The sequence below is a fragment of the Galleria mellonella genome, unplaced genomic scaffold (assembly GCF_026898425.1).
Source record: "Galleria mellonella isolate WM207_F2 unplaced genomic scaffold, CSIRO_AGI_GalMel_v1 utg44, whole genome shotgun sequence".
NCBI classification, from domain to species: Eukaryota; Metazoa; Arthropoda; class Insecta; order Lepidoptera; family Pyralidae; genus Galleria; species Galleria mellonella.
This window is the reverse complement of record NW_026442100.1, coordinates 1,136,023-1,154,147: the sequence shown is the minus strand read 5'-3', so window position 1 is coordinate 1,154,147 and position 18,125 is coordinate 1,136,023. Positions and strand designations below refer to the sequence as shown.

The 18,125-nt window shown below is 29.4% G+C and overlaps 1 protein-coding gene across 1 annotated transcript in view; it reads right to left on the bottom strand.

Annotated features, from left to right (window-relative positions):
• Positions 1-18,125, bottom strand: part of LOC113518946 (cuticlin-1) — a 140,395-nt gene that overhangs the window by 65,058 nt on the left and 57,212 nt on the right. The window contains exon 3 of the mRNA XM_026903982.3: positions 11,493-11,568. Coding sequence (XP_026759783.1) covers positions 11,493-11,568 — 76 coding nt within the window. The remainder of the gene's footprint in view (positions 1-11,492; positions 11,569-18,125) is intronic.

The following is an 18,125-nucleotide window of genomic DNA, read 5'->3' as shown; positions in this document are numbered from 1 at the left end:
TAACCGAGGTTGCCAACCCGACAACCTAGCGTGGCAATTATTGGCAAAACCTACCTTATGAGAATGACCAACGCTCAGCAGTGGACTTTTAAGGGGCTATATGAGGGGTTATATGAAACAATGACTACTATTTATTATTTTAAATATTCTATTACTACTCGCGCGAGGGTGTCGCCCTTTGGTGTTTGGTGAATTATTATGTCACATTGCTGGACAAAGACTTTTCCTATTTTCTTTTGTTTGCCTTTATTTTATGTACATTCAGGAATATCTCTGACTAACAGTTAACACTCATACAGGTATGATCAGCCTCATCTCATTAAGTCAGGATATCTGAAAATCTTTTGCCAATTTTAGGGTTCTATGAATTCTTTTTACACTTAAAATACTTGTTTCTTAGTAAAGTTTGAATCTAGATCTCTGTTATTTAGTCTAAAAGCTGACAAGATTAACATATACTTACAAAAATGGCGAAAAAAATAAATTTATCGATACACACATTTCGAAACATGTTTTAAATTTGTGCGACAGTTATAAATACTAATAAATTTTGAATGGCCTACCTCAAACATACATTTTGATTAATTACAGTTCTACATTCTATGCAAACTTCTGTTTAAATTGCTATAATTTTCGGTAATTTTATAGTACTGTCCATTAATATAACATAAATTAATATGTATGTGGCACAATCAAAACTGTATAGATACAAAAGAACATTATTATAGATGATCCGATAATAAATGTCACGATTAGCATCTAAATGCCAACGATCTACATCTAATGGCCAGGGCCTACGCGTCCAATTTGAAATTAATTACTAGGTGCGTTACAGTTTTAATTATAGGTGTATGCTTTAGAAAAATAAAACACATTGGATAATAGAATATCAAAGTAACCACCCACCTGATGAAAGTGATGACTCTTATCTCTATCGCCCTTGGACCACCTCTGTGTTATACCAACGTTTGACTTCTAATACCTTGGCATTGTTTTTGGCAAATAATTGGCATTTTTTGGGAGAAGAGATTGATAGTAATGCGAAGTACTAATCCTATTGCTACCAGTATACCTTATCAGGTAGATTCTCACGTGATCTGTCGTGCTAAATTCCAAATATATTTATTACGATAAGCTAACTGACCTGCCTTTTCATTTTCACTTATCATCCCTCACTAGTGCCCCATCAGTAGATAGCGCAGACGGGGTTACCAGTCACATCCATTCACCCATATCATATCACCCATTTAAAAAAAAACTGACATCAATAATCTTGCATTTTTTTCTAACTTATATTATTATTCTAACATAGGAATATGTTGCATAGAGAAATCATTTTTATCTTAATATTTATATTCTAGTTCCATTTTATTTAGAATATATTCAGAGCTAAGATTTTCCTGTAAAATTTTGTCTGTATACATATTCATAGTTAAACATCGACACCTCATCATGAAGTTTAAAAGTCCCTAATCCTATCATATAATGGGTATTTAATTGATAATTTATCCCACGTAATGAAGTAACTAGATAGGTACTCTGTATGATTATCAACAAAAGATTCATTGTATTTGTATTATTTTTTTGTAACAATCTGGGATACCGGTAAAAATTCACAACACGTCATCTGAAAAATGATTTCACTCATTTTTATTTCATTATTTGAAGTTACGACTAGATTTAGGACTAAATTTTTTTTCAAGTGTTTTAGATAAAAAATCTTATATAATTTTTTGGAGATAAAATAGATGTAGAAATTTCTAGGTAGTTAGTTGCTTTTAAGAGTTTTAGTATTATTATTTTTAAAACTCATATCTTCACTATTTATTTTTCAGTTTTAGTACTTGTAAACCATAGTAAATTAGATATTATAGGAAGATTAATGTTACATTAAGAGTTAGTGTGGAAAGCTGTTGATTTCGTCGCTCGTTTAGTGGTTACTGGGTAAAATAGTGAAAATAAAAAAAAATATTGTTAAGTGAAAGTTAAGAAAATTGTATTAATTTGGAGAGAAAATATTTAAAATGTGGAGAAATAGGAAATCACATACAACAAGGCTGCTGTGAGTCTATGTGTATACATATAATGTAATTAAAACAAGATCGCTTTTTATAGATTGTTGTTGGGAGATGAGATGCTGCGACGTAAATACCTTAACGACAACTTCTGAATGAAATCGAAAAGTGCACTAAATTCATGATAATTAGTTTCGTATGTTACAAATGAAAATAAATTTTTAAAATAATATTTTACTGATCATTACAACATTATTGATATTCAGATAAGTCAGGCATGCTAAGCAATAACATAGAAGTCAAAACAAGAAGTTATCTTCAGGACAGAATCAATAACCACAACCATTGCAAACTTAATTTACAGGTAACATGAAACACAGACATATAGAAGTGATATCAATTTGTTTACTATGTAGCAGATGTATGTAAGTAATTTGTGCTGTTTATGTAACATTTAAATCACAACACAGACCGATTACTGAAATATTTTGAGTAGCGAATAGAGTAATCAATTATAATTTCAACTTTAAAGCTAGCGTATTATGTGTTTTTTTTATTTTTTTATGTATTGATATATTACACGATATTTTAATCAATTATGAATATATTTGGGGACGAATAAGTTTTTATTCTAAAGTAGCCTTTGCCCTTTTCTATCCCATACTACCTGTATTCGAAATTTGAAAGTATAGGTTAAGCCATCAAAGCGTTAAGAGATAGCAAACAAAACTCGCTTTCACATTTATAATACAAGGATTTTATTGTACATAAACTCATATGTGACACGACCTAGATATTAAGATATAATAATACTTTATCCCGTAAACTACATCTTTCAAATGGTGTTTAGATTTACAATTTTATATTAAGATAAATTGCAAAAGATAGCTCTAGCTGACATGTAAACCGACGCGCAACACAACAGGTGCGCAACAGTAAAGATAATATCTCAGTTGAAAGGAAAACATAAACCAGTTAGATAAACAATTAAACCAGAAGTTTATCAAAACCTGATATAATGGTAAAATGATAGTAAAGGAAATACGCATTTAGAATTTTCACAAATCCACCTCGAGATATTTGTTAAAAGTTGGAAACGTATTAATATATTTTAAATACACAATCGGCACTTAACGCGATGTAAAAGCTTTTACAGGAAAACAGTACCTACATACCTGCTTCTTTATTGTTGACGTTGTATTTAAAATAATGTGTAAACAACGCGAAAGTTTAAAATTAACTAATTTAATAATATTTATAAAACAAGTAATAAATAAAAAGAAAATTATATAATACGGGTATAAAATTAGTCAAAACAAACATTTAAAATGACAAACACAGTAACTTCATTAAATAGTTATATATGACTGTTTAAGTTTTAAAAATGAATAAGTATTAATTATTTAAAACATATTGGTGTACAATTTTTTTTATGTTCAACCCGTGTAGACCCCAATAGACTATGAAGACTAAATTATTGTTCTAGACCAATTCAATGACAGAGAAAAATATTTTGAATCCCACTGGAATCGACAAAGAATTTATTGAAACTCTTGGTTCATCTGCAAATTACAAGCACTGCAACCAAATAGAACAAGATTTGCATTATCGAACAGACTTACATCTTTAAAACTAAATCAATGCATTTGCATTGATTTGCTAATGGAAATCATTAATCAAACTATAGACTCTAAAAAATAAACTTAGATGTAATCTCCCATTTATTTTCAGACAAAATAAATTAATGTAAAAACTGGTTTTATTAAAAACTGCATTTTTAGTAAAGATGAAACATAAATAATCATTGTAATCCGTCTAGAATTATAATTGAAATTCAAAAGAATCATATGGATATATAGACAGAAGAATCAATTCACATAATTCAAGAATAATTCTCTTTATTTATTGTTGACAAATATTTGAACAACGCTTATTTATGTATAAATACAGGTAGCTGTTACATAGCTAATAGTTTTACTATTTCACTTTTAGTATGTAAACCCATAAATAAATAATATTGCCAATATTTTATATATATATATATATATATATATATATATATATATATATATATATATATATATATATATTACCCCGATAACAAGAAATACTTACACTGCAATGAAAAAAAATTTAATTAGGGACAGAAACATCCCAATATATTTCAACTTGCAAAAAACTGGTTAAACACACTAAAATATTTTAATATCGTACGTTTTTAATTCATAAACAAACACGCTATCTTATAATCGGATTCCAATTTAAACGCAAGTGACACTACAATCGCATCTGCAGTAATTTCGAAGCGAACCCGTGCGTACTAACTCACGCGTTTATGCGTTTACGAGCAATTAAGACCGGCCTATGGATGTTTGATGTAAATAAGGCCCTCCCGAACCGGATCGTTATTACTTTCGATGGATGAAATCGAACCGATCACAGTCAGGATTGTCGAAGTGTACCAACCGTTAGCATTCCAAGACAAAGCGTCATCAGAAGAACTGCATATTCATCAGAATCCGTGGATGGGCAAATTTCAGACCGTTACCGTTCCACGATTCGACTCACGCAAACGCCCGCCGTATCTTATTGTTGTACGGAATGCATGATGTATTATTCATAGAGAGTGCACAGCAAATTGCAAGACCTGATACATACAGAATCTATAAACTAGTGACCTTCAAATAGAATGTGTTAACAAAGTCAGAGAGTATAAGCATAATATACGAGAAAAGCAGGAAGCGGAGACAAATGCAAATTTAAATTTCTAGGGACATTCTAAGTACGTTGTGGAGAAAGTTTACCATAAGTTATTGGAAATGATCAATGATTTCCAAATTATGAATGTGTTTTAACATAAATTATAGTAAGACTGTTTAAGATGAGAAATTAGTATATATTAATTCATATATTAAAATTTTATCAATATTGCTACACACAGTTACATCATTACTTATTTCAAATACCATGGATTTTTTCATTTAATGATACAAAATTACGATTAATAAACATACGAAACGCTTGATGACAGAAATAAGTACTCGCTGAAGTTTGCAATATCAGCAGTGCAATACTGTTATAAAACAAAAGCCATTACCGACCGAAATATGTTAAATAACTGAGCTAAAAAATAGTTTATCTCCTTTTCGTGAACTTCGTGATCATTGATAAATCTATTAAAGTACAAAGAAGTAATAAACAATCAAACTCACTTTCACATTTAGTAAGGGTGATTTCATAAACGGTGACGGTACATCTTAATATAACGAATATCATTATTAAATGACTTTTACAAAAAAGATCATAAAGACTAATTACTTAAGAATTTAATGTCATATTAATTCGAATTATATATCCAGTACAGTCCATAAAAGCAATAAATTACAGACACTATAAATCTTAATTCAGGCAACAAAGTAAAGATCGAATTGAGGAAGCGGCGTCAATTTGCCACAATCAACCGAAGGAAGCCAGTGGAATTGTGAACTCGGTCGGTAGTAATTAGACTTAGATAATTGAGCTGATGGTACATGACATAGACAATGCTTGATGTGCTGGCTTCACACGGCTTTCACAAACCATTACATGTTCGCAGCAGGACGTGTAAGTACGTGAAGTGGACAGCTGACGAGACAAAATCTAGGGTTGTCACAACGTAAATGGATTTTTTATGCAATACAGAAAGGCAAATATAAAAACTCACAAGCCAACTGATGGAAAATAGTAACTATCGCCTTTAGATATAAAGTGCAAACGAATATCATAGAATAGGTACACTGTAATTTCCAGAGAACTGTGTGTTATATTCTGTACTTTCACTACCATATCTTCAAACAGAAATTCAGTCGTACAAGCACAGTTAATTAATTATAATCTGTTAATAAATATTATTCATTTGGTAAAATTACCTAATTGAGGAAGTAATGAATGTGGATATCTCAACAGGAAAGCTATGTATCGTGAAATAAGTGAAACAGAGCGGAGCAATGATAAGATTATCAACTAAATAAATGATTTCAAGTCAATCGAAAGATTAACATACAGAATAATATATATTCGATAATGAAAGTTAAATGTAAATTTGATTCATTTTGTAACCTTATAAATAGGTTTAGTTTCAACTAAATAGATTGTTTACTTCTTATCTCTTCTCTCTCAAGTTCTGCATAATAAAAATTGTATCATTTTATATAGAAAGACGTTAAATTGATAAATAAATCAATCAAACTGATCACTATAAACATAAAATACAATGTAAAGTTTTATTAGTTATTTTGCTCGTAATTTGTTGATGAAAGTTGCCAATGTAATAAGATAAAGGTGTAAAGTGTTATACAATTCTTAAATTTAATGCCACATTTGTTTATTTATTACAGTAGTATTTTAAATCAGCGTCAAGTTTAAAGAAGGACATGGCACCATTTTAATGCTTTTCCATGGACTTCAAAACAAGGGGATCCTCATTTGGGTTGTATTTTTTTTTGTGTTTTTTTACCTCATAACTCCGTCAGTTATAAATAGATTTATAAAATTCTTTTTTATCTGAAAAGAGAAGATTTACAGATTTCTTTCGTAGAAATTTTATCAAAATAGGTATAGTTGTTTAGTTTTTAAATTTAAGTCGGTATTTTGTGGGACACAATCTTAAAATATTCGTATTTTCTTTTTATTGTTGAAATGATTATTCTATAATTTAAATTATCATGAATGAAACTTGTTATGAAGCTTACTTGGTATTTTCTTATTTTTCCAAATATTTTCAAGTCTCTTGCGAGATAGACGGTGAGACGATTCACAATTTTTATCAGATATAAAAAAAATCTTATTCAATCTTGTTTGAGACTTATCGATCAAAAGTTTACCTAATAATTAAAGATTGTGTTCCCAAAAAAAGTAACTTCAATTGTAACCAAACCAATTATTTTAAACTAACAATTGAACTAGTGAACTAATTTTGATAAAATTTCTATAGGACCAATCTGTAATGTATATACTTTTAGATAAAAAACATTCCAAATTAGTTTAGAACTGACGGAGTTATAAGGTAACAAACATTAAAAAATACGACCGAATCGAAAATCTCCTTATTTTTGAAGTCGCTTGAAAATAAATTTCATTAAGAAGTCGCAACATAGTGAATAGTCGTATTTTAAGCTTTATTGTGCAGTAAAGTGTTACAAACAAACAAAAAAGTAATTCCATGACATGATTTACTGGGAAATGGAATCTAAAAATTCTGTCCGCGTTTGCTATTACTATAATTTAAGCCCATAAAAGTGCTATTAACACAATTGCGACACATTGATAAGAATGCGAATGAGACTCCTATGAACGACTTATCCAAAGTTAGAAGACAACATGTATCTTAAATTACGGGACTCTATAAAATTTACGGGACACTCCTCCATTCAGACGATTTCTGATTAATGCTTTAACGATAAGGCTCATCTGTTTGTTTGTTCCTTGTAATTTTTGTTTACGTTAAATTTTTGTCTGTAATATTTAGAAAGAAATAAAAAATATATATATTATTAGCATTATAGGGTTTATTTCTGCAATTGTTTAAATTATAAAATGTCGAAATAAGACAATAATGCATGCATGAATGCATATTACCTTCTTTTGGCTCAAAATTCGACAGACTAAAATCTGGCCGACATGACATGACTGAAGTAAGAAACTGAATAAAAAATATATTGTGTGAATTACTTGTATCATACAAGAAATTTACATACACTTCTTTTGTATCTGATCATACTTTCATAGATTTATTACTGTCATTATGTATTTTGATTTATAACAATAGTAGATACTATTCTTTATCTAAGGTAACATGTTCATCATCTAAAATATTATGCATATGAATAAAAAAAATCTTAATCTTAGGGTAAGAAAAGATTTAAGAGAAAAGATTTTATTTTTTTGCTTATACATCGAAATTAAACTTTAAAAACATTTAATAACTTATTTTAAAAATGACCTTCACCTATAGAAATCTACATTATTAGCAAGTAATAACGACTATACTTTATTAAAAAATCCATACAATGTCGGGACGGATTACTAGTCTTTCATAAAGTACCTAAGTTACACGTACAAGATGTATAGATAACTAAAAAGTATAGTTATGACCTGAGGCTAGATTATTCCTTTTGTAATAACGTAGAATATTCAAATAATCAACCCTATACAAATTGGTATTGTAATAGGTGAGCTGTGGGTCGTGTTACGAATGCAATTCTCCGGTTGTTACAACTGATAGGGCAATATTATTATGCTGGGTTATGTATTCTACCCTGTGACGGGAATCACTATTGAAAAGCATTCTTGGACTCTAGAACATTCCTGTATAATTCTCTGTATCCTTCTTATTATCATTTGCGTCTTGAGCATTTATGGATACAGTTTTATATGGAATTGCTATGATGGTACCAGATGGTAATAGTGTATACAGCTACAAGAATAATGGTGTGAAAATTACTGAATAGTATTTCTTTGACAGATATTTTGTATTATGCATAAGTTGATATTACTATATACAATTTCTATACATTTACGTTACATACTTATTAAGTCTGTTTAATTTGACATACAAAATAGCAACTTATTGTTATTTATTACTAAAAGGTAAATTGAAGGTGAAAATTTTTATGTTTATTTTTTGTCTCTGATATAAATATAGAAAATATTAAATTTACCATAATTCAAGTTTTTACTTGTCGTCAGAAAGGTACGTTAGGTTTCCTTTGGGAAAAGCCTAAAATTTACATGTGAATATAAATGTAAGCAAATCCTAAGCTTTACGAGTAAAACCCAAGATTTACCGATTTCTCTTCCAACTCTATTTCAGGCTATATTTTTGACCTCCCTAAACAACATGACACCCAGTGTTTCCTTTATCTGTCCCAAGTAGTTATTTCTCGATAATTTATTTATTATTTTGCTAATACACGGACTCATATATTATATGTATTTAGGTACAACAATATAGCCCGTCAAGATATTTCACTCATCGGATTGATTCTTTATGAAGATAGAAAGTCACTATTAACTAATCACACCATAGGATGACTATCTATGAATTAAATCATATGAAATGATTAATGATTTCTCAACGTGTTATAAATTTAACGGCAATCCGTCTTACTAACAAAGTTATTAGCGATGTCTGCTGGACAATTTATCATCGAATTGAGATATTGAGATTTAGAGGTTTGATCAGAAATTGTATATATATAATATATTTTAGTACACATTAATCCATCTTTGGTGTAAATTTAAAAATAAGATAATAAACGAGGTTTTCGACTTAAATATGTTTTTTTTTTAAAGTAATACGATATTTAGGTACTCCAGTTATGAAGAAATTTTAAGTATTTACATCCTAAATAACAGGATTGGGTTCCCTTTTGTTGGTTCCACTTGACATATAGTTTAAAATAACTGTTTATTCAATCTTAAAATAGTTTTTTTTTTTTTTTGGAAACTAAATTTTAAGTATCTGTATATGTTATTACAAGATATAAGTATCATAAATTTTTACTGTTTTTTCTGCGAGAACAAGAGATAAAAAGTTAAATGTGGTTAAAATCGCGACATAGCAGTGTTTACGTAAATCCATTCATTCTACCATAATAACCCATTAAAGTTTACTACGTTAATGGACGGCTTACTATTAGGCACGATTTCTTCGAACATTTTAAACTTAATTCCATAATTTTTGATTTAAAAATTTGATTGTAGAAAAGTTTATAGCTGTCAACGAATGTCACGATTTGGCTTGCGATCAGTACAGCCAATCGGTAAGGTCAAGATCGTGCTTTCCCTTCACACTGCCGACTAACCAACTTAATTTATTAACATGGCAATTTATCAACCCTACCAATTGTCTCTATACATCCTAAATCAAGTGATGTGTGACTGTATATCTATCCGTAGCATCGAAACTCGTAAATGAATAGACCGATTATGATGCGTTTTTTCGTTTGAAAGCGGATGTGATCGAGATGATTTTTAGCTACAATTTATAAATCTATTCAGACGTTTCAAGACTGTCAGCTGTTTTATAGGTTAGTTGGTGTCGCGGATTTTTTTTAATTTTTAATAATATTATAGTTATTATGAGACAAAAGTATTATAAATAATTTTACTAAAAATTTTTGTACAAGTGACTACTATCATAATTACAAGTGATAATTTTTATAAACATATAATATAATGTTATAATAACCCACTAGATGGAGTGAAGACCTCAAATGCATGCAAGTCAGTGAATGCAGGTGGCTCAGAACCGTTCCTTATGGCAGTCTATGAAGAAGGCCTATGTTTAGCAGTAGACAGATAATGGCTAAGATGATGATGAGGATAATATTTATACTCCTTTTAATTTTATGACATTAATTAAAAAACAAGGTATTGACGTAAAAAAAGTCGTTACATTAATATTGATATTGCAAACTAGTATTTCTGATTTTCATTTCCAAAATAAGTTTTTAGTGCAACAACAACAAAAATAAAATAATAATAATTCTACTTTTCTCGTAAGAAAGACACAAAAAATACAGATTTATAATGTTTAACAAAGACATTCTGTTAAATATTATTTAGATAAATTAATATAGAAATATAGATATATTTCTATACAAATTTTATAAAAAGGAAAGATTTCATTATGTGTAATAGATAAACTCAAAAATTACTTAACTGATTTTAAAAATTCTTTCACCTGTAGAAAACTACATTATCTAGTAATGTGTATATTATTTTCGAAAATTCTATCTATCCATACGAAGTCAAACTAAATCGCTAGTTATTAATAATTTCATCATTATTAAGTTTATAATTGACTTTTCAAGTTGACTGTACTATAACTATCTATCTGTTTTTGCGGTCCAGTTGCCAGCGTGCGATATGTACACTATGTATGCCACCGGACGCGCAAACGCAGTGCGGGCTCAAATGGAGCGGATACACTGGCTGTTACACGGATAAACAAGAAGGTCTCAAGTCTCTAACCAGCTTCATGTATCGAATGACATCTCAAACTTGCTAGGTTGCAATGTCGACCTCACCAAGGACGGAGTTTCGATTCTGCTTACTCAACGCTGTTCTAGGGCAGCTTTTTGTAGCGGTGTAAACGGAGCTTGGTGGTATTCGTTTTAAGAATTCGAATTTGGAATCATTACTTTTTAATACTAGCCAGTTATAAAATTGTGTACTAGAAAAAGGTTTACCTCGATTTTCGATATTATAAGAATTTTAATTTCGAATTATTACTTTTTAAAACTAGCCAGTTATAAAAGTATTGTATTAGAAGAAAGGTTTAATTCGGTTTTCAATGTTATAAAATCAATTACTAACAATCTTTTTTTATATTGTGTTCTATTTTTATATCGATATTCTGTTTTTAAATTATTATTAAAAAGAAACCTTCAGTCTGCGCAAATTCAATTTAAGGACGTTACTTCTATTACTTACATTAACTAATGCGAGAATTAACCAAACGAATGTCGTTCTTGGTATATGTGCGGCGACATCAGATGCCATTTTAGACCTGTAACAAAAAAAAACTTTATTTATATCAATAGCCAAAAAACATATCAAAACAAAGAGAATAGAACCTGCAGTCTTGTAAAAATAAATCAAGTAAAACATTCTTACAGGAAAAGAATGGAAATGAAACGTTTACTTTTAATATAATTTCTAACCGGACTTAAGTTCAAAGAAAAATTTATATCATTTACATAAGTGAAAATATCGGAATAAATATGCGGAGTAAACTAGTTTCTGATGGCGTCTGTTAACCCTAGTCTCCACTGGTGAACGCTGCATCTCTATTGTAACATTATTTATTAACAGTACAGTTAAACCCATGGTATATAATTTATATTAAAGAATCCAATTATATTCCGACGTCTTCCGCCATTAACGTTTTCTTTCATTTCTGAACTTTTATAAAATAATATTTAATTTATTTTGCTTTATATATCTTTTTTAAAAATAAATATAGCTAATAAATATTCCTTTCTTTATTAGTTGTCCAAGTCATGAAAAAATCTATAATTATTTTTAAAACTTATATTCATTTTAACGATATCATTTTATGAATTTACAATTTTTATCATTACCGACAATTGTTTTGATTTCATAAAATTTCCATAACACATATATGTATACATATATGTGTTATGGAAAATTTATATGTTGTGTTGTGAATGTTATTTCAATGATACAGGATATAAGTTGATAATTCCCTAACTCTATCAAGGCAGTAACCTCTACTACGTACAAAAAGAGTTATCAAAATCGGTGCAATGTATTAAAAATATAACTGAAAAAAAAATACGTATAAATTCAGAATTTCTTCAATTTTTAACAGGAACAAATTTAGATCAAAATTTAATTAGTAGTATATGTTTTAATTTACAGAGTTTTCAACCACTTTGAATGAAATATATTAAAGGTACCTTAAAGCTTGGCAATTATTATAAGTTATCTTCTAAGTATGTCATATTGACAATTTAGTACTTAGAATCCTACTTCACAATTTGTAAATATATAGAAACTCACTTAAAATGTATTTTTTTTTTATTCAATTATAATTTATTTCTTATAATACGCTGCATAATTCTGCATAATATATGTTAATGTATAATGCATATAGCTCAAGCTACGCATCAGTGGACAGCAGGCATTAGAATGGACGACAATTTGCTTTCTCGAGCGAAAACGATCACGGCCAATGTCGCCACTACGTTGTTTCCCATATTCTCGTATTATGACGTGTTTTTATATTAATGTCGATTGTAGAACACGTGGCGTTTTATACTGCGGTTTTAAGTAACAATTTTTTTAACAAATTTAAAATTATAATTTTTAACAAAATAAATTTAAAATATACATCCGTAGCAAAAGTGCGTTTCAAATTTAAAATTCGAATAGAACATAATTATTTGTAAGAATTTTTAAACGACATCCGATGTAAGAAAGTTTTCCTAAAAAGACAATGCCAAATAAGAAAAAGAAAAAGATTAAAAAAAAGGTTTAGATAATAAATTGATTTTTTATAACTATGCTATCATATCGCCAATTCTTAAACGATTTCATAACTTCTTCAATCTATAAGATTTATTTCATAATTTTTATTTGAAAAGCATTATTTTAAGAACAAAATTTAATTGCAGACGCGATTTTATAAATGTTCAACATGAAATATCTACATAATATCTCATCGTACATCGGTATATGTAATTAAAGTCGCTTTTTTTGTAGATTTAAATTTATGAATTCAAAAATACTCATTAAACGTATATTTACTCCTTTATTAATTTTTTGTCCTCAATTCTAACTTTTCTTCAACATAAATTTCTTGTAAGAACCAAAAATTAATATTTTACAGACATCAAATAAAGTCTTTATAAATATATAACGGGAATTTTATGAACGTACTATGTTTCACGTTTCCGAAAATGGTTTCGACTTCATCCGAATTTATCAAATGGGAACGAAAGAAAGAAATATATTTATTTTAGTGAACTTAAAATTAAGCATTTTAATATAGTAATTTTTTCATGATCCTACCGCGCTTTCGGAGCGCAATTTCAGCCAAAAAGAACGTGCAAGAAACTCAGCTATATAGCTGCATAGATGTATATAATCCTTCTATAACATTGGCTAATACTAGTTGTAAAGTGATTAGCGAACAGTTTATTCTCCACGGGGTTTCCTATCACTAACACTCCAGCACCGGACCCGTCAAAGTAATGACATAATTGACTTTTATTTGACAGCAATACCATCGATGAGATATAAACTTGGAAAATTCGACCTTAATTTCATTCGAATATATAACAAAATTGCTTATCAAAATTTCTGACATCTACAGTAATTATTACTAGAAACTTAGAAAGAACATAGTTTTCTCTGCAGGCGTTAAATTCTCGAGATCCATGTCAGCTGTCAAGTGTATGATATTTATTATTATAGAAGTATATTATTTAGTTCAAAATCCTACTATATGTCATTCACAATAGATATTTTCTAAAAATATTAAATCACTAAAACCGTCAATGCATGAAAAACTTAATATTATGAATGTATGTAACTCAATATTGTAATTATAATGTAGTGTAACTATTGTGGATTATTGAAATAAAATTTTATTCAATCAATCTAACCGTGTATGTAATTTATAAATATAAACTCATCTCAAATAATGTATTTAATAACGAACAATATACAATTTTTATTTAAAAAATAATATTCTGTATTTAGTACTAAAACAAAAACCCAGCAATTAACTAATTCCCAAACTAGGATACTCTGTATTAGATAAATCAAGTAAGAACTCAACGTAGAATACACTAGATATGAGCCAACTTTGTCTTCACAGATGAGTAACTTCTTACTCCCCTTGATTTCATTATTCAATTAAAACAATAAAACTAGGTTGTTGATTATTACTTACTCGTATACCCTGTTACTCAACTTCTTGTAACAAATATATTAGATTGAGAACTTTAACCTTTACAGGGAGAAAGAGATAGTAAAAGATGATGATTGTTAAGACAATAATAAAAATAATGAAAAGAAAAGATTTTAAAGCTCAAAGATTAATTCGTAATCGAAAAGAACAAATTTTCCAAGTTCAATAAGTATCAATGCAGAGAAATGTATGCTAGATTACGATATAATAGCAGGAAATTATATGTTTTATCTAACGACGTTTAAATATGTTATTCTAAATTGTAGTCCCAGTCTGTGACAACTCTATAATGTCTGTATGAGCTTGTTACCGAGGAATTTCTTGGAGCGTGAAATCTGCAAATATTCGCTATAATATGTATGACTTTCAATAACTCTATAAATATAATAGACAAGACTTCCTAATAAACAAACTTTGAGCTGCGAGTTCGTATTTTATTCGTATTATTTCTATAGTATCATCCCTATGATGGAGATATGTTCATTGACCAGAATGAACAGAAGCCTATGTCCTTCTTTATCTCATATAGTGCATGTATACCAAATTTCATAGTTTCTAGTCAAGCCTTTAAGGTGCTAAGTAAGTAAGGTAAAAGTTAACAGACAAGCATTCTTAAGGTTGCCTCTTTATCCTACTTTTATGTAGTGAAGTTTATCTAATAAAGTTTTCATTTTGTTTGTGTACATATTGTTTTTTAATGTACTATTTTACATATAGTCGTACATTTCATCATCATTCTTTGAAGGGAACATAAAAGAGTTTTTATTAATTTATTGAAACTCATTTTTACATTTTATAATATTAGTAAGGAGAATAATGTTTGATAATGTATTCACACATTCATCGTCATTTCAGCCTATATCTATTCACCGCTAAATATAGACCTCCCCATGTTCAGCAGTGGACAGATAACGCCTGATATAATCTATAAATATGATAAAACTATAGAGGTTGAATGCCTGTACATAGAAAAAAAAAACGCTAAAAAACGATTCAGGGGGATGTGAGAAGTGAAATAGACCAGAGGAAGACTTTGTACAAAAGTCGTTTGCATGGGTACCTCTATCCCATTCGTGTTTCAATCGTGAAGCAATTATGTTTGCATGGCTGTGTTATTGTTTGAAGGGTGGGATATGGCGTGAATTTACAGGGTACAGAGGAATAACACCTGAGTCCTTAGGAATGGCAACGCATGGGGGATAATATGGGCGAAACAATATACTCTGTAATGTCCATGTTACTACCTATGTCTATAGACGACGGTTACCACTTTCCATCAGGTGAGCTGTCAGCTTGTTTGCCATTCTAAGTTGTATAAAAAAAATCCAAATTTTTTCAACTTTTTTGTTTCTCTATCTGTTTGTACGGGTTAATCTCCGAAACTCTTGGACCGATTTAAATGAAATTTTGCATGGTGGTACCTTACATCCCCGGTCAACATTTTGAATACTTTCAATAACGTAGAATCAAAGATTTACCGTGTGATAGTTAAAAAAACTATAGTAACTTATACAGCTACTATACACAGTACACAACCTACTTAAGTAAAGTCATACCTAAGGCAAAGAGTGAGGACGATATATCATTTGTTAATTTTGGTCCAGTATTCCCAACCATAATATATAGGTAGGTACATACATCGATACATACTAACCAGAAATAACAAACGAGAACAAAGTCGCGGACATCAACTGGTAATAAATAATAATGTGTCTTTACTTAAAACTGTAAATCTCTGTATTGAATTCTACTTTATATTGGGTGTCACCTTCCTTAGCGTGCTGTCATCGTCCCTCATTATTAGTTTACTTAAATATATAGTATTACTCGTCTGTATAATTGGAAATCTTAGAAGGTTTGTTCAGCATCATTCTTGTTCTTGCATAGCTCACTGACAGGATAAATACTAATAATGGGGATCCGTTACTCGAGTTTCAACTAACTATGCATTAGTACCAGTATAGTATTATGTGTGACATTAATCTACAATTCTACATACTATACACAGTTGCACCTTTGACTTGAATACCACACAAGTGTTCCAGTCAAAGGTGCAATTGTATAGAATCGTTATATAGAGCAGCGGTTCCTATTCTTTTAAGATAACGGAACGCACAACAAATACCTTTTACTTTTTGGGACCCCATATCAAATGATTACAAATAAAAAATACTGTAATATAATAAGAACAAAAGCTTTTATTAATATAAAACTTTTAAAACATTTTATAAATATTTTAAGGAAAACTATAAAGGGCTACTTTATAGTTTTCCTTAACTTTTAATGTGAAGAATGAAATTGTTTTACTGTATAAATAATCTCGCGAACCTTGGTGACTTATACGAAATCCCTAAGTTCCACAAAACTCACTTTAGAAATTGCTGATATAGAGACCTATTTCTTTTATATTTTCTATTAGTGGTGAATTCTATCATAAGAGAATATTAACCTAGACTAAAATAACTAATCGGTTTAATGTAAGGTATTATATCGAGTTTTCTTTCTACATCTACATTTTTTTGTTTATTTAATGAGACAAAATATTATATAAAACAATGGATCTACATAATAGTCTCAGATTAATAATTAAATACACAGTTACAACTTGTGTAGCATAAAATGGAGCATTCATGGTCTCCCCTGAAAAACCATCGTGCTGAATTTCAGATGTATTCATCATGATGAGCTAACTGATCTGCCTTTTGCCGTTCTCACTTATCATCCCCTACTGGTGCCCCGCCAGCGTATACCGTTAGCGCAAGCGGTGTAACTATTCCATTATCATCCATTAAAAAAAATAAGCATTATAGAAATTTCAAATTAGAATTCGGTTCCATTTCATTTTTACTAAAACATATAACTTGAGTTGTTTAATTAAAAAAAGAAATCATTTGTAAAATTACCACTCTTTTAAAGTGCCATATTTAGACATTTCTTGGTCGACCCTAGTTATGAGTAATAAAAGGTATAATTTAAAACTCAGTTATAATAATTATAAAACTAAACTTTCACCAAGAAACAAAGTTGACATGTCAAATAAATTTTTAAACTTTACATGTAACTGTCCAATTTGTATGAAATTATCAAATTATTAGACTATATTTTTGGGGAAAGTTATCCTAAGTTTTGCGAGTATAATGAGGATTAGTATACCCACTAACCCAGTACATCCTATCTTGCACTATATAATTCAAACTGTTCTAATATAAAAGTGTATCAGATTGATGTCTTCATACAGCAAAAAGTGTGGTTTTACACAAAATGAAAGTGCGTTATTATACTTGCATGTGGAGAGTCTCACACGCAGCACGCTCGATTAACTCGCGATATCGAACTGATTTCCCCTAATACTTATGCCCTCATTAACACTGCATTTCACACTGCACATTATTATATTACGCTTCTGATTATATTTCGTTAAGAAGTATTTTTATACAACGTGGAATATCAAATAATTTATTATTTATTTATTTAATTCTTAATTGTACACACTAGTTATAAGAACATGACAGAGGTAATCAAAAGTATAAAGGCGAGCTTAACTCTGATAGAGTTTTCTTCCAGCAAACCCAAAGTGGAAAGGAGCATCAATGTCAGCGGATACAGCAGTGTACAATATTGTAACA